This window comes from Apus apus, chromosome 1 (genome assembly GCF_020740795.1).
Source record: "Apus apus isolate bApuApu2 chromosome 1, bApuApu2.pri.cur, whole genome shotgun sequence".
NCBI lineage: Eukaryota > Metazoa > Chordata > Aves > Apodiformes > Apodidae > Apus > Apus apus.
This window is the reverse complement of record NC_067282.1, coordinates 94,607,410-94,625,559: the sequence shown is the minus strand read 5'-3', so window position 1 is coordinate 94,625,559 and position 18,150 is coordinate 94,607,410. Positions and strand designations below refer to the sequence as shown.

Here is an 18,150-nt window from a genome sequence, read left to right as displayed (position 1 = left end):
TGGCTACTTTCTTGGATTGGCTTCTCTTCAGTGGTCAGGTGCTTGGGTAGCTTCTGTCCTTGACCCTCAGAGGCTTTTCTGGCATTTGGTGGACTTCTTGACTTGGTTGTTTCCTAGTGTGTAGATACATTCAGCAGTAGACTTGGTATTTGGCTCTCACCTGAAGATATAAACTATTCTGTTATCTCCTCGCTGTTTCCTTGACTTTGTTTACCTGGATTATAAAGAAAGTATTATCCCAAGCATGATTCACTTGCAATACCCCAAGGACACACTGGTCAGCTCATTGTCTTTTATATGCAATTAGCCCATATGTTGATTTATGATATCTTCAGCAGTGAAAGTTCATAAACAGCAAATACAACATATTACTTTCTTCTATTGTTTCCAGTTTGTTTCCAAACCATGAGGGCTAGAGAATCCCTATGTTTTGTTTTAATTGGGTAGCCAAGATTCTATAGCAAATGTAAAGGTGGTAAACTTTAGTAGAATAACTAAAAGACAACAGCAGTGCATTAGGAAACATATCTGTATGAGTATATTATACAGCTGATTTATGAGGTGACTTTTAAAATCTCTGTGACTCTAGTGTCTGGTCACTGAATAACCCTGTTTGTTTGTTTTTCACAGTGCCTTATACAGATGGGTCATTACTCTCCCATCTGGCAGTTAGAAACAAGGCACAGAGAAAGGCTGGTGTGACAGAGAAACGAATTTAATTGTTTTGAACCCAAGCCTACTTCCCTCACTAAAGCAGAATTTTAGGAGTTCAGCTGACCTAAAAAATAATCCATATTTGTGGCTTAAATAGACATCCTCTAATACAATAAAATAATGTACTTTATCCGTTTCAGTAAATGTTGTATATCAGACGTTTTTACACTTCTAGAAATTTAAAATATCTTTAAGTTGTTTTTGTAATGGAGATTGAATTTCAGAAATGTACTCTGTGAAAATGAGGTAGATATTTGTGTTGGCATGTATGCAATATAATGGTTTCCATACAAAATTGTAGAGAAGGGGAATGAATTACAGTTATTTATAAAACATATAAATTATGTTTCTTTTCTATATTATTTATATATATATTTATTACCTTGAACGAATTACTAGTGTCTTTTATTCAGTCAGTGTCCTCCCCAAGTGAGTAATATGTCTGCAAAGGTACTTTCCCTTGTGAGAAGCTTTCTGTGCATCTGTGCATGGATTTGTTGCCATTTTTTTTTTTTTTTAAGGGAGAGATCTCGTTGCCAAGTTTTCCAAAGAACCATTCTGTATAAAAATAATGTCTTTTCAAATGTTTTTGCAGCATCTGTAAAAGTGCTGAAGAACATGTGTGAAAACTTTTATACGTATGCAAAACCGAAAAAGATTAGAGTCTGCGTTGGGACATGGAATGTCAATGGGGGGAAGCAATTTCGAAGCATTGCCTTTAGAAATCAGACCCTCACTGACTGGCTTCTAGATGCACCAAAGTTAGCTGGTATTCATGAATTCCAAGGTAGGATTTGTATTCTGTCAATTTTTGCTTAAAAACTCTGATTTTCATAGTTGGAATAGGTATATAAAGTGTTGGTTCCTGAGTGAATTATAAATGACAAATGGCTTTTTTAATATTTAAATGCAGATTGCAAAAGCAAGCCTGTAGACATATTTGCCATTGGATTTGAAGAAATGGTGGAGTTAAATGCAGGAAACATTGTGAATGCCAGGTAGGTGATACAGTACTAGTTTAATTGATAATCACATTTTTTGAGTAAAATGTTAAGTAATTTTTATCTCCTGTTTTGTAATGGTTGGGATTAGTCTGGATTGATTTTTGACTGTATTCCAGTTCTCTCTGCCAGTTTCTGTGCCAGGATTGCAGACTTCATTTCAGCTTTCCCTAGGAAAGCTGTGATCACTTAGACCATGTATAATGTGATTCCAAGGATCCAGAAAGTCAGTACTTGGCCATATTTTGGATTGCATCTTCAGCAGCCACTTAAATTTTTCCTTCATTTAAAACACTGAAGGAATTTACCTCCCAATGCTTATAGTGTTGTGCAGTCTCTGTGCCTTCCTACTGCTGGGAACAGCAAGTCCTGTGAAATTCTTTCCAAAAGCATGTATTGTTGGTATGCCTGTATATAGTGTCTTGCATCAGATTTTGATTTGTATAAAGCAAGGCTTCCTTCCATGCTATCATTCCATTTATTTTATTGTGGAGTTTATTTATTTATTTATATTATTGTGGAGTTTGGATTTCTCATTGCAGTAGAATGGGTTATGAAAACACATTTTTGCCAGTGATGGGTGAGACAAGTGATGGAGTCTTTGCATAGTCCTAGGATCATATTCTCTTTGTCCATTGTTTTGTCTGCCTATTTTGCATGTTTTCTGGTGTTTAGTGAGCTTTAACTCATTGGAAAAAGCATCTGGTGCCTGTAACACTGTTAGCCTTTGCACAAGCTTTTGTCTTGAGGACAACGTGGCAGTTTGTCATCCCCTAATTTCACACTATGTCTAGTTAATTCTCTTTCCAGGTCTGATATTTTTCATTTACACCCATAGTCTATCAGGTCTCCAAGGAAGCTTCTTCTTGATCTAAGACCATGGACACTTGTCTTTTCCAATACTGTCTGAGCTGTAGGCTAGGAAATAGCTCCTTTAAAAATCTTAGGTTTTATTTCTCTAGTCTCGGAAATATAGGAAAGATAGCCCTGTCTCCTGGCATTGTGTTGTTGAGAAAAGTGAGGCAACATTTTATAAGGCTGAATTTGAAATTATGATGTCATGACCATCTATAACTTGTGTCTCTAACTGGGAGGCATTTGAGCACCATTCACAACATGCTTTTGGCTCACTACCCCAAGGTTTAGTTAAGGTTGTTGTATGAAGTTATTCAACTAGATCAAGAGTCCAGATACCTGCTTAAATCGATTCATTTTAAAACTGGCATTTTTTGTCTCACTGCTAGCACAACCAATCAGAAGCTCTGGGCTACTGAACTGCAGAAGACTATATCAAGAGACAACAAGTATGTGCTGCTGGCTTCTGAGCAGTTAGTGGGAGTCTGTCTTTTTGTGTTCATCAGGCCCCAGCACGCTCCTTTTATCAGGTCAGTGAACACACAGCTGTGCCCAAGTTGGGTCACCTTAAGTTTGCTTTGTATTACAAGCTATCACACAAATGTACTAAGAAGCATGCAGGGCTCTAAAAGAGCTGTTCCATCTTCTGGGAAACTAGTTGCTTAAATTATTTTTTCTTTGTTTTTAAATGCCTCATCAGCTGCCAAGAATACTAGAGAAGCTGAAATGTTATATTGCTCAATATCTGTTGGCATTTTTTAAAAAATAGCCAAGTGGCTGCTGAAAGAACAATATGAAAACTTTCTCTTACCTACATGAAGTTATACTCGGACATACTTAAAGCTGTTAACTTCTGTGCCATTGTATTTGAAGGTTTAATAGGTGTTTAACTCTTTTAGGGATGTTGCTGTTGATACTGTAAAGACTGGCATGGGAGGAGCCACTGGCAATAAAGGTGCAGTAGCGATTCGGATGTTGTTTCATACATCCAGCCTCTGCTTTGTCTGCAGTCATTTTGCCGCAGGGCAGTCACAAGTTAAAGAGAGAAACGAAGACTTTGTAGAAATAGCTCGCAAGCTCAGTTTTCCCATGGTAAGTAAGTGTTCGAATTTCATACTGAATGAGAAGTTAAACACTTTGAGCTCCAGCAGTGTCATCCAAAAGCTCTATTTGTTGTTTTTTTAACTCTCTCCAGATTCCTGTGGAATTCAAATTTCCTTGGGTTAAGAGGTCTCCAAGATAATTAAGTTCCCACAATTTTTATTAAAATAGATGACTGCAGAAAGAATAGACCTTTCCAGTGCAATAACTGATGGAGATGATGAAGCATGAATTCACTGGCATTAGATGTCAAGGATTTAGCATAGGAAGGAGACCAAATAGATTCCTGACATGCAGTAGAACTTTGTAGGCACTGGAGTTAATCAACTATGAGAAAGAAAATCAGAAGAAACAGCACTTTTTTCAGTACACAAGAATTATTTTTACTAACTTCTTTACCTTCTTGTTTACTTATTTTTGTCAAGTCAAATTGTATAGTTCTGTACCATATTCTCATAAAGGATTATGAAGAACCAAGTAAATGCTTGATAAAATTATCAGTGTGACAAAATGCTTCCTTGAGACTTCAAGCTGTCTTAAATTTTGTAGTCAAACTGTCCTTTTTAGTTTCTATGGCACTGTACAGGAGTCTGACTTCTTATTTTACAGAGTTGTTGTCCTTGTGGTGATGTTTCGTTTTTTCTTGAAAGTATTATAGTCTTGTGGTCCCCAGAAGCAGTTTCCTAAATGCTGCTGTTTTGATCTGCTTTGTAAGGGCAATGGAAAAATCAGAACAAAGAGGGAACTAAAACATCTCACTTTAAAACCTAGGCTTTGTTTAAACTAACAGAGCCCTTCTGTCTCTCCCTAGTCATGAAAATTGTATGTAACCAAAAAGTCTTCAATTAAATCTGAATAATAAGGCCTTCAATTTGCAGTTTGTCAGGATATTGTGCCACAAGATCCCAGTGTAGTATTTTGTTCTCCTTTGTAATCTCTTTGTGAGGTAGCAGGTAAGAACCATCATCTTAGAGCAGACTTCTAAAACAGTAGAAAGATGAAGAATTTTAGAATCCAATTCAGATGACTCATGTTTCTGTAGAAATGCAGACTACCTAAGAAATGTTACTTCTTCCATACTCTGTATGTTTGAATGCCATACAGTTGGCTACGTTTTTCTAACCATAAGAACATTAAATACTAACATGTATTTCAGTTGTCCTTATCAGCTAGAAATTATGCTTATTTTACAATTAAAAACTGAACTAGTAAGTTTGTTGCTTGATTGTTTTTAACTTCATGGTGTGCTTTTGTTTTACAGGGAAGGATGCTCTTTTCCCATGACTATATATTTTGGTGTGGTGACTTTAATTATCGAATAGATATTCCAAATGAGGAGGTTAAGGAGCTAATACGACAACAGAACTGGGATGCCCTTATAGCAGGAGACCAGCTTATCAACCAGAAAAATTCTGGACAGGTATCTTAAAAATGTAACCACACTGAAGAATATTTTTCTTTTTGGCTTTAGCAATTTTCTGTGATGCTTCTGTAAATCTATATCCTCAGCATGTTTCACCTCACATTTTTGTCCAGGAAGTGGTATGGAGGGTTAGTAACTGATCTGAAGAAGCAGTGGTGCAAATACAGTGACTAGCTGTAGGAGTGAGGTTTCTCTTTCTCCTCTGAAAAAAAAAAAAAGGCATTCTCTCATCTTTTTAGAACTTTGTGTTGGAGTTTACTACTTGAAATATTTTTCTTTTCATCAGGTGCAACTATTAAAAATATTTCTAGAAATTCTTTTGTAATGGTACTGTTTACTTTAAATTGCTGCAGTAATAGGTCTAATGCTGTTACTGTCACTCTGTTTTAGTTACAAATAAAAAAGACCATGGACTAACAAAGTCAGAAGAAAGCTTTGGATTTAAGATTTTTAGGATTTCTTGGGTGGCAGCATGTAGCAATTTAAAAGACTACTTGTGATTAATCAGGTTTTTTTGTCAAAGTGTGTATTCTTTCTGTCCAGCTTTATGCTGTAGATGGTAAGGTGAGAGAAAATCCTATTGTTAGTTTTGTCTGCTTGCCAGCACTTTGATCATAAGCAATGCTTTTTCTGAATCAGAGTATTCTTCCATTTGTGCTGGTGTCTTGTGCACCAGAATAGGAGTGACACTTGATAATTTTTTTTTTATAGCCCCGTTCCTAGAGAAAAAGAGATGTACGTTCAAATGGGCAGACAGTGTGATTGTTAATTTGACAAAAACAAGAGGGATGTAGAGGTCTTGGGGACACTTAGAACACAGATGGAAACTACTGGAATGTGAAAAAGACTCAGGATAGTGTCCTGACTGAAGAAAGGGTAGTATTGCACTGTTGGGGTAATACTCCATTATTTGGAAGCAGCTGGTGGGGCAGGAGGGACTGTCAGCTGGCTAGTGAGGGTGGCTCTGTGGTGGTTTCATGTGTCTGTTAACTGGTGTATCTGCTACTCAGGAAAGGTGTTTACATAGCAACTTTCTTCATATAACTAGGTTAAGAAATAATTACTGAAGGCAAAAAAAAATAATAAATTGTCTCAAAAGTTGCAAAACTTCTGACATTTTGACATTGGTCTTCTGACATGGATTTTTAAATTGACTGGATTTCAATTTGTTTCCAACAAGAAAAGCAGGCAGGCATGTCATTTTATGCAGACTCGACTATAAGATCTAAATTAGATTTATATTTTACAGATCTCTGATGAAATAAAACTGCCCATATAAGAACAAACTCATGACTGGAGCGAGTTAAGTTAACTAAAGGGTTTTAGCTTGTGTTTAGTTTAAAGAACTAAGGAGTGACAGAATCTACTGGCTTTCTAACATCTTGTGTCAGCTGTGTCTGTTTATGTTGCAAAGTACCTAAAGGATATTTTATTCTTTTCAGTTGATTCTGTATCCCTAAATACCGTACATACACTTGATAAATAATTTCACATAGTATCTAATTTTATTCTGTTTTCCTATTCACTTGAGAAGAAATGGTGATATTCTCTCTCTAATATTTCAGTTCATTTTGAATGTATTAAGGAATCCTTATTTTTCTTGTTTTTTTCCTTAACTCGTATTTATTAGTGGGTCATATTCTGTCAATCTGGGGGAGTCCTTTGCATGTTCAAATATGCACATAAAATATAAACCTTAATTCTCAGCTTTTGCTGGCACATGAGCAATCTACCAACTAATTAAAGTGCAGTGGACAGTATTTGTGTTCTGGATGACCTCAAGTTCTGAACAATGTTGGAGGAGCAGTAGATTGTTTGTGAGCCTGGGCTTAAAGATAAAATTGTTGACATTCTTCTGTTAATGATGACCTGTCTGGGTCACTATTTAGTCTTAGTGACAAATGTAGAATGTTTTAGTCAGATAATATTTGGAGAAGAATTCCTATCAAATTACTAGGTTTTTTTGAGATGTATATACAGGTTTTCACTGTTAGAAAAGAGAATTCTGATTAGTTTCAAGCTGTTTCCCATCTGTTTCTGTCTTCTGTCATGACACAAATGCTTTCTTTCTTACAGATTTTTAGGGGATTTTTGGAAGGGAAAATAAATTTTGCTCCTACATACAAATATGATCTGTTTTCTGATGACTATGACACCAGTGAAAAATGTCGTACACCGGCATGGACAGATCGTATTCTCTGGAGAAGAAGAAAATGGCCTTTTGACCGATCAGGTTTGAACATTTCCTTAAATTATTAAAAATATTAACTGGCTTATAGAATCCATTTAGTGACACTCACAGTGCCAGTGATTTTGAGGTTCTGTCCCTGACTTTGTGTGAGACAGAAAGCATCTGCAATAAATACAGTGATGCTGAACAGGAGAAGCAAGAATCAGGTGCCAGTTACCGATACATCAGTAGTTCAAAAGGGACTTCTGGGGTTTTTTTTGGTATAACACTTAGTTTTGGTTTACTTTTTTTTTTTTTCTTTCTCTTTTTGTAAATAGCTTATTTTTTTTAAAGTGTAGTTTTGTAATCACTGTTTTTTTTCTTTTCATTCATACCGAATGCAGCTGAAGACCTGGATCTTCTGAATGCTAGTTTTCATGATGACAGTAATGTGTCTTATACATGGAATCCTGGTACTTTGTTGCACTATGGAAGAGCAGAGCTGAAAACATCTGATCATAGGTCTGAGCTTTATTTTATACATTATCTTCTATCACTGAAGATTAATATTTATGTTGCTTAGATACTCAGCTTACAGGTTTTTCTCCTGTATTTTTTTCCAAGGCCTGTGGTTGCATTGATTGACATCGACATATTTGAAATTGAAGCAGAAGAGAGACAAAAAGTGTATAAGGAGGTGATCGCAACGCAAGGACCACCTGATGGTACTGTCATGGTGTCCATCAGAGGATCTTCAGCAGAAGAAAACTATTTTGATGATAACTTGATTGATGATCTTCTCCAAAAATTTGCAAGCTATGGTGAAGTTATACTTATAAGGTTAAAAGGACTTTTTACTTTCAATCTCTATTCCTTTTGATTGTTCCTACCTGTTTCCTGAATAAAGTTGCTTTTTTAGTGGGATTTCATTTATGATCTGCTTCATTTTTAAGATTTAGATTTCAGCTTAATTTGAAAATCAGTTTTACATACCTGTATTTATCTCATTTTTCATACTTAATTTTTCCAGATACTCTTTATTTTTGAGATTATCACACTTTGTCAGAAAATAGTCAGAGTTAAAATTTATCATTTTATATAAATGTTGTATTCTAAAATTAAGTTAGTACTTTTAAATGAACTGAAGATGAGAGGATCCCTGTGAATGTTGCATTTTAACTAAACTGTTAATTGAACTGTAAGTGTTGTGATCCTTTTTTTTGCATGTTTTGTTTTTTTCAGAAAACTAGTACCATAGTTCAAAGTCCACAGTGTGATTTAACATGGAACACCTAATACACAAATCTAACCTGTAGCCACACAGTTACTATTGAAAGTGTAACTGTAGTCACAGTTACACATTTTAAGAGTACAGTGCTTTTGATGGGTGATATTTACCTGATTCTCTTTTGCTTTATTTTTTTTGTTGTTGCTGCAAGGATACATTGAGTTAAACCTTATTAGCTTTCCATAATTATCTATATAGTTAATGAATTTTAAAATGTAACTCTTCTCCATCAAATGAAACATTGAAAAACCTTTAAGATAAGAGGATTCAGAAGTTAGCAGGTAGGGAGAAAGTATTTTAATTATTGTTCCAAATGGATTTTTCAGGTTCGTGGAAGACAAGATGTGGGTAACATTTTTGGAAGGAAGCTCTGCTTTGAATGCTATGAATTTGAATGGTACTGAGGTAATGTAAAAATTACTGAACTTTTTTATGGCAAGAGAAAATCCGACATTTTAAAGAATACTTGGGTGGATTGCGATTTTGTTTATTTGTTTTTTAAATCTTAGAAGTTTTTCATGTTCCATACTAGACTGTTGCATCTAAGCGTTTTTTTTTACTTTTGCTATCCACAAAACATTATGTTGAGTTTCAAAAGCAAGCTGAGAGAAGTACCCAACTTAATTTATTTTTCAGAGGACTGTTAGAGAAATGAAGATGGCATATGGAGAGGTATCTTCATCAAATTAGGAATTTTTATTTCTTAATTATTATTACATAAAAGGCAGAGTTTTAGAGTTTGTAGTATGAACCAGTTTATCATATTTATAGCCTGCGGTTACTTAAAATTCAGAACTCCTGTACTGAAATATCTTTAAAATGTCAAAATTTCAGCTCTCATTGATGTCTGTAGGGCCAGTATTTAATCTTTGTAAAAATTTTAATTTTTTTATTTAAATTTTTACTGATCTATGTTCCTTTTAAGACTTAGATTCTGTAATGTGATGTTTGCAGATGAATCCTTGCATCAGCTGAGAGTTTCACTGACAGTACCTGCAGGATAGAGGCTCAGTGTAATGTGTCCGTTTGCAGAATGAAGGCCTGATGCTCTGTCAGTCTCTTAAAATTACTTTATTAATGTAGTTTATAAACAAGTCTGTTTTTCTTTACAAAGAGTAGTGTTTCTGCCTGAATAAAGACACCAGAAGCATTCTTAGTAGCTGAAAAGGAAAATCTTATGAGATGAGTTGTTAGGTTTTCTTTAGAAAAGTATTAAATACTTATAGTAACAGTTTAAACAACTGAATTGCCAAAATAAAGTGAAAAGGATAATTATTTTGAATGTGTTACTGTCATTATTTAGTCCCAGAAATTATGATAGTCTTATTTGAGCTGTTTTCAGTTTTTTTAATTATTATTTTGCTTTCTAAATCTAGAACACCAAATTTTAATATTTGTATCTTAACAATTCCTGTTTTGTGCATACCTGTGTGACAATTTAGCTGCGAGGAAGGATTATAAACATAAGCTTGAAAAATCCAGATTGGATCAAAAGTTTGGAAGATGAAATGAATCTAGAGAAGATTAATATTGGGTTGCCTTCATCAACAAGTTCCACTTTGCTTTGTGAAGATGCTGAGGTTACTGCAGACTATGATATGGAAGGTTTGTAGTAAAAAAAGTATTCCTTGTTTTGAAATGCTTGCAGTCCTAAATAATATAGCTAATTTGACGTGTTTATCAATACTTTAATGTTTATGCCTATCTAAAACAGATAAATTAAGAGCCCCATTATGATCTACAGTATCTTGACTGTGTGTTAAGCAGTGTCAGTTTGCACTGAATCTCTAGGTTTTACTAATTTGCTGACCTTCTCTTTAGTCTTCTCACTTAATTCTGTGACCTACCCTCTCAGGGTCACTTCCTTCAGGCAACTATTACTGTTGATGGAGAAACCCTATAAGTGAGATATAAACAACTTCAGGGCGCAAAGCAATTATTTTTTTGCCCATACACGTAATGAGCTCCCATACTAAGCACTGTTATTCTTACCACCCTCCAGAAGACACCTGGTGAGCCTTAGGCAGGTAAATATGAGTTGGGTACAGAAACCTTTAGACTGCTCCCTGGAACAGGCTGGTCTTTGGATTCGTGACTTGCTGTTTTCCTGTTCCCTGGTTTATGTTGATTTTGGTTTTTCCCTGAAGGGCTTTTTTATCTTTTCATATAATAATTTTCTAGTGGAATCCTCAAGTTGCTGAGTATCACTGTTGCAGCAATTGTACCTCTGCATTTTTTGCTTTTCTTTACTTGCGTGTTTCTAATCTATGTACTTTATCACAACTAATTTTTTAATCTATTTATTGACTTTACACACTTTCATTTCTACAACAAAATATATTCTTCTTACATCCTTGAAAAGTAAAACAGCAGGTTTTTGAACAGCAGCAAAAAAACCACCAACCCACACCTTACCTGCTGACACTTCCTGTGTGTATTGCATTTCCATATGTATTTTACAGGGTTGTTTTTTTGTAATTTCTGGAGCAGATGTATTTTCTAGATGTAGTCATTGTGTCTATATTGATTTTTCTAAGTTTGACTAGCTCATTTGCTTTGAATTTCCATCCAAGCTTCTCAGTAACAAACATTATGTTGCAAAAGAGATGGCAACTATGTACACAGGAAAGAGTATACTAGGGATTTTTTGTACAGGTATCTCATAAAATATGTTTTGATAGGGTACAGATATGGGAAACGAATATAAAAAGTTGGAATTGATGTTAGTCTTGGTGTCATAGGATACTTACCTGTTTTCCAATGCAGGTAAAATACAAGACTTTTAACAGTTTAGATACCTGGATGCTTAGTTGATTTTAGTAATAGTCCTATGGGAAACTGCATGATTCTCTTAAAATACAACATCTCAAATTCCACAAGAGTCTTAAATCAAGAGCTAATATGTAATTAACAGCCTAGTTACTCTGTTACTGCTGAGCAGTGCAGAGTTGAAACTGGAACTTCTGTAGAGCATTGTGTCTTGTTCATGTACCTGAAGAGAGAGAAGCCTAGAAGTTATGGAAGAAAGGATTACTATGGTCTTGTTGGAGTGTGATGGCTAATTGTCTACTTTAGGCATTTTGAATATCAACATTAAAATATTCTAAATTGAGAGTTGACTTTTCAAAGGCACATCCATATTGAACCTTTTTTAAAAATATCATTCTACCTTTGCAAACAGAAGGTATTACAAGTAGCAGATAGCTTGAAATCTCGTACCCAGCCTTCTGAAAAATGCAAAGTGAAGCTTGACATCTATTGCAAACCAAGGAAATAATTTTTGCAGAGGTCTTCTTTGTAAAGCTAATTGTTTCTTAGATTAAGCAACATTACAGTTGCCACCCTATTAAAATTACCTATAATATATATGTTGTGCATTTGGAGTGTTTTCAGCTGGTTTGAGTATATATGTATTCTTCATGTGTAATTTTATTATGCAAGAATCATACTTTGGTTACTGAGTTAATTTCTTGGAACTTGAGGGCTTTTTGCAGAGAATCCCATGGCCAGAACCAGTTTATAATTTCCATACTTTCAAAAATAAGTAACTATTGTTCCATCTATTTTACATGCTTTATTCTTTTTTTTTTTTTTTTTGCGATGGGGTTTGTTATTTAGGAGACATTGATGACTATAGTGCTGAAGTAGAAGAAATCCTTCCTCAGCATCTACAGCCAACTTCAGGTTCTGGTCTTGGAACCTCCCCAAGCTCTTCACCACGTTCCAGTCCCTGTCAATCCCCTACACTGTCAGATGGACCTACACTCCCAGTGAGACCGAGCCGAGCACCATCAAAAACTCCTGGACCACCTGTTTCCGCACACAGTGTGTATTACATGGCTCACTGCCTCTATTACTACTATACAATCTGGCAGTTGTATGGCCCGGTGGTAGAATACTAGCTTATGCATTATTTTTAATAGAGCTTTTGAATTAATATAAAATGTTATTCTTCATAGAATCATAGAATCATAGGGGTTGGAAGGGACCTCGAAAGATCATCTAGTCCAACCCCCCCGCCAGAGCAGGGTCACCTAGAACACATCACACAGGAAGGCGTCCAGGCGGGTTTTGAATGTCTCCAGAGAAGGAGACTCCACAACCTCTCTGGGCAGCCTTCTTGTCATTTTCTATCATTTTACACATAAGTGGCCTTGGGCAAACCACCTCATTCTTTGTGTCTCAGTTTTCCTCCTGGGCAGTGGAAGAGATTTGTTTCCTGAGTCTTATTTAGTACACTGTCCGCTGAGCTACACTGCTGCAAACTACCTAACTTGCTCTGGTTCTTTAGCATTTCATCATAAAAGAGACATCTCAAGAAGTTACTTGATTAACAGGCTTTCTAAGTTGATTAGTTTGAAACCTCTGTTCAAAAATTCTGTTGCAGTGTGTTAGTGTAATCCTTATTCACTTTAGTTATACTCTTAAAACACAACCCATTTCAATTAATGCTCCTATCAGCTGTAATATGTAAATAATAATTAGTAGATTTGGTAAATTGGGTGTATAATGTGAAAGATTCTGTTTAAACACAGCTTTTTAGTGATAAAGTGAACATGTATAATTACAGTGTTTGAAAGGGCTTCTAGACTGATTTATTTCAATGTAATTTGGAGTAACTTCACAAAGACTGCTAAAATGCCTTCAGAATTCCCCTTGTAACATTTTTTTCCAGAGTGCTTGGTTCATAGATAAGGATGAAAATCAAAATTTGGAGCTCTGCAATTTTGAAGAATGTTCAGGATTCCATGAAAAGCATATACTGATGAAAGCATGTGAGACAAGAATTTTGGTTTAGGAAATCTGCTTCTTTTCCCAATTGGTTATTCCTCTTGTTTTCTCTTTCTCAAAAACTTCTGTATCATTGTTTCCAGGGTTGGGTACTAATTGTCCTCTCGGTGAAAATGACTTGCTATTAGAAGAGCTTTGCTGTGATTTGAATGTACAAGTGATTAATTTTTGCATTGCTTTCTGTCATACTTTTCAGCTGAATTGCAGCTTGGTGCCCAGCAGAAAGAGTCTTCTCAGAGTCTGGAGCCTAAGCGTCCCCCCCCACCTCGCCCCGTTGCTCCTCCTGCGCGCCCCACTCCACCACAGAGGCCACCTCCACCATCAGGTAATGTGGGGACAAATATCAGGTGGTCAGGAATATTTTCTTTCAAGCCTGTGAGATGAATTTTGGAAGTCCCAAACTGTAAGTTATATTACTGGTTTGGGGCTCAATGGAACATACAATTTTTTAAGCAAAATGATTGGTTGGTACGTTTAATAGCAATAACAGGATGGGAAAAAAACCAGCCTTTTTCAGTACCATTTAAATGTTACTGTCTTTGAGTGAATAAATTTTAAAATTTTTATGAAGTTATTTTCACAGTTTAAAAATGTAGGCTTCCTAGAGCAGTGTTTACTCAACATTTTCATTTTTGTAGCATCTTCATTTTAAAAATAAAAGATAAATAATCTTTTGCCTTCATTGATTTATATTCCTTTAATTTTGGCATCAGTATATATGCATTTATTTTATCATGTCTAAGTTTTTAATGTAGAGTACATCTGGATCATCTGAAAATGTAAACAATTGAGCACTAAGAGAAACTGGATGTTCAGAAGCATACGGGCAACATAGTTAATAACAAACTGACCCTTTTCATTTTTAACTTTCTCATTCTTTTTCTTCCCTCTCACTGTACTGATATTTTTCATTATTGCTGCATTCATTTCTTAAATACTGTAAGGCGGTAGGAGCCCTGCACCTGCTAGAAAAGAATTTGGAGGTAATGATTTTAATTTTTTTCAAATATGACTACGTAGCAAAACTACTGTGGTGGTCTGTTATGGCAATACTTAATATGATGATGTCCAAAGATATCAAAATGGGTGATTCTTGAATATCAATATAATTTCTTTTTCAGGGTTTGTATCTCCCTCTGAATTAAATGTGACTTTTTAGTGAAAAAATATTTCTCCAGTTGTAGATACATTAGAGTCAGAGAGATGAAAGTTGTTATAGGGTTTTGTTACTTTGTCCTGGTCAGAATATATCCAGCAAATTTTCTGTGAAAGCAGAAACTCATATTTAGTTGTGAAAAAGCTAGCTTTTTTCCTCATAGTCCATGACAAGGAGTGTTGTAAAATTGATCATGATTGTAGGTATTTGCAGTGATTATCCATTAATTAATTGTTCAAGTTGAAACCACTACTGGTCTGGCTCAGTTTCTTCTGGATGATCACCAGTTAACGTGAGAGCTCCAAATCACTGAGCTATATTTATCTCTTAGCTGAACACTGACATATGGGTGGTTTATTTTTTGTTTCCATGTCTGAAATGTGCTCCTAAGCCCTTCCTAGAGATATGAAACATCTTCCATTGTTCTTGGAACTAGCATTCAGCAATCACAAATGTAGCAAAGGTAATTCTTTATTCAGTTACTTTGAAGGTACTCAATAGCCACAGGTTTTTAAAAAGTAAGAAAATCCTGAAATAATTCTCCACTAATTACTTCCCTTTTGATAACGCTGAGGGCTTTATCAGCCCTTCAGACTAATTGAGGTTTTTTCCAGCTTGATCCGGTTTTGCATGTAGTAACAACTCACTCATTCTCAGAGATGCATCTTTTTGAAACTAATCTTTGCCCTTCTTTGTCACACACTGTGTAGTTAAGCTGCCCTGCTTGTACTTAAATCAGTTCAATAATACATGGGATAGAGTGAGAGTAGTGTTAGTGGCTCTGAAATATTTTCTTAATGGCTTTTCAGACACTGCCACTCAGTTGGAAAGAGGGTTTTTTTAGAAAATAATTCAAAGGTTTTGAGCAATCTCAGGAAAAAAGTGAACAATATTACATACTATGTAAGTATCAGCTAACTTACTCCATCAGGCAGAGATGTGCATGTCTCTTAGATACAGTGGGAGGTGGTTATTATGCCAAAGGCATAATATTTTCAATTAGTTAAAATGCTTAATTTTTATAAAATAGCCAGTTTATACATAACACACCACATCTGTGAAATTCATGGTACTGCTTCAGTCCTACATAGTTTTATGTGCACTGACACGATCCTGTTTGCCTAGTTTGCCTCAATTGTGCAAAGACTAGCCTTTTTTTACCCTCTTGTAACTTGCATAAAACTCACTTTTTATGCAATCTTTTAAAAGAGACTGTAGTATATTTTTTCATATATTATTCTAACCTAAAGCTCATCCTACTCTTTCTGTCTTCTTCATTTTCTACTCATGGGTACATTTCTAAGCATAATGCTTTGCTTTTCAGCAGTACCTGAGCTCAGCTTGGAGCAAGCTAGCACAGGACTGGAAGCAGTAAACACATCATAGGGTGTTACTGTGCTTGGGGAAATGGCATCTGTTTCTCTTACTGAGAATTACTGTTCCTAAAGCACTCTGAAAATATCCCTGTGTACTGAATAAGTGTATCAAACTTCATTTTCAGATTTATGTAGCACATGCAAAATGACTCTGATCATGCCTTTAATGTGTTGTGCATTTTAAATGTTACTCTTTTTTTGCTCATGTGTTCTAAGATTTTTGCTGAATGCCCATAACTTTTCCTCTAATGGCTCAGTATGCTTTGAAGATGGGAGTAGGATCTGGGCATCCAAGTTGTTGTTTCTTTAGAGTTTGGTCATATTTGACATCATACTGCAACTCAGAATGCAAGGAGACAAGGCTATGTGCTCATTGCAGGGGTTTGCAAAGTGTAGACTTTTTGTCTGCTGCTACAAAAGATTTCCACTGAAGATTTTATAAGCTCATGAAGCTTTATAAGCTGAGGCTTTTTATAAGCTGTTTATAGTTTAAAATTGAAATGTTGCGTTCTGTTTACCCAAGGTTTTTTTACATTACAAAGTGATTTCTTACAGAACATTAAAAATTATAGGGGCTGCTAACTGTCTATTTCTTGAAGTCACAATAACATTTTTTTTTCTCATAATATTAGTCAAACTTTTTGTGATTAATGCAGGAAAGGCTTATAGTTGTCTTTTATCATTGGTTTAAACCGCTAAAATTGGGTTACACTTGACAGAATGCACAGTATTTTCATGATATGCAATAATTTGGGTAAAATGCATTACATTTTCACTGTGAATATCTTCTGAATAAATAAAATAAACCTAGAAAATACGGTAGTAATATTGACACTAAACAAAATGCAAGTATATTAAGCTATGAAAATACATACACCCAAGCAGCAAGTACTTATTAGTGTACACTGATATTAACATTCACAAATGAAACTTAACCTTGCAAGAACAATACAACATCTGTATTTTTCCCTTGTAGCTTTTTTTATGTTTGTTTTTCCCCAGAACAGAGTTCAGGTTATTTGTGTGCATTAACATATGGCAGTTGTTTTGAAAAAGCTTGGGTTTGTTTTTGTTTAAATATGAGGAAGGGCACTTTCCCTTTCTTGCTGAAGAAGGAATATTCAGTAATGGAGGAAACAAGAAGCCTTAATGCTAAAACAATTCAAATGCAGGCATCAAAAGTGGCCTAGATTTCAGATATATATATGCACATATACACAAATACACGTATGTGCACATATATGCACATTTCACTTTAGGAGAAGTTGGGGTTGCATTATTTTCCATTAAGCTAACGTGTGAATGTAATCTTTGCATAACATGCAGTTCTGTCTAAAAGATGTCAGGGCATACATTACAGGTTGTTCCTTAAACTGCTATTTAAAGCAAGTCTGTGATATCTTTACTTGCAAAATACTGTTTCAAATTGCAGTGGAGATTTCAAGCTATATGCAGACCAGTTTAAAACAATACCCAAAAATGTTTTTCAGATTCAGAAGTACTTTTTTCACTGTCCTTAAAGTCTTCCTATAATGTCAATTGTGATAGCATTATTACAGCACCATAGTTTTGCTTCAGCACTTTTGAAGAATATTATTAGTAAGTGAATTTGGGGGTATTTGACCTTTATGCCCCTTCTCTCCCATATAATGACTATTTTTAAATTTGCACAACCTTTCAAAACCCTCATGCACAGAAGTCTTCTTCCTCTGTATGGTGCACCAACATAGGACAGAGGTCCTCTGCCTTTCTTCTCCAGAAAGCAGCTGACTTTCTTAATCATCTCACATAAAACAAGGCTTCCTTGGCAAGAGCATCCTGAAAATAGCTATTCAAAGTATGGGCTGAGTTGAGCTTTGGGATGGTAAAATGCAAAAGACCTGTGAAATGAACAGGCTAGTTCCCTGTTCTCAGAGAGGTTTTATTGTGTCCATTTCCATTAATACTCTGAGAAGAGCAGTTAGCTTTATATCTCTGTAACCACAGAGGGTTCAGAGGAGTGTCCTGTACTCAGCTGGGCTGCTCTCCACCTCCCTTTGTTTTTCTTCAGTTAGCAGGTAGGCTCCTCATAGCCTATGGGTTACCACTTTCTCCCCCAGAGTTCTGGGTTGCATGGGAGAGGGGCAGAGCTAGTACCTGAAAGCAATCAAATGTTCTCAGGCCACACTCTCCTCCTGTGCCCCTTCCTGACAGTCTATGTTCATCCCTCCTCAGTGCTGCTTCTCTTGCAGAGAAGTTCACTGTCAGAAACTTTTGTGATGGAAATCAAATGTTA

The 18,150-nt window shown here is 35.5% G+C and overlaps 1 protein-coding gene across 11 annotated transcripts in view; it reads left to right on the top strand.

Moving 5' to 3' along the window:
- SYNJ1 (synaptojanin 1) overlaps positions 1-18,150 on the top strand; it is a 66,507-nt gene that overhangs the window by 32,203 nt on the left and 16,154 nt on the right. For 6 of the 11 annotated variants that reach the window (XM_051628377.1, XM_051627867.1, XM_051627787.1 and 3 more), the window contains exons 14-26: positions 1,310-1,501; positions 1,628-1,712; positions 2,960-3,100; positions 3,470-3,662; positions 4,933-5,091; positions 7,171-7,327; positions 7,669-7,786; positions 7,889-8,104; positions 8,879-8,957; positions 9,995-10,157; positions 12,171-12,377; positions 13,540-13,668; positions 14,288-14,326. In XM_051628377.1, the coding sequence (XP_051484337.1) occupies positions 1,310-1,501; positions 1,628-1,712; positions 2,960-3,100; positions 3,470-3,662; positions 4,933-5,091; positions 7,171-7,327; positions 7,669-7,786; positions 7,889-8,104; positions 8,879-8,957; positions 9,995-10,157; positions 12,171-12,377; positions 13,540-13,668; positions 14,288-14,326 (1,878 nt within the window). The remainder of the gene's footprint in view (positions 1-1,309; positions 1,502-1,627; positions 1,713-2,959; positions 3,101-3,469; positions 3,663-4,932; positions 5,092-7,170; positions 7,328-7,668; positions 7,787-7,888; positions 8,105-8,878; positions 8,958-9,994; positions 10,158-12,170; positions 12,378-13,539; positions 13,669-14,287; positions 14,327-18,150) is intronic. The other 5 variants (XM_051628457.1, XM_051628026.1, XM_051627949.1 and 2 more) reach the window with 1 other exon arrangement.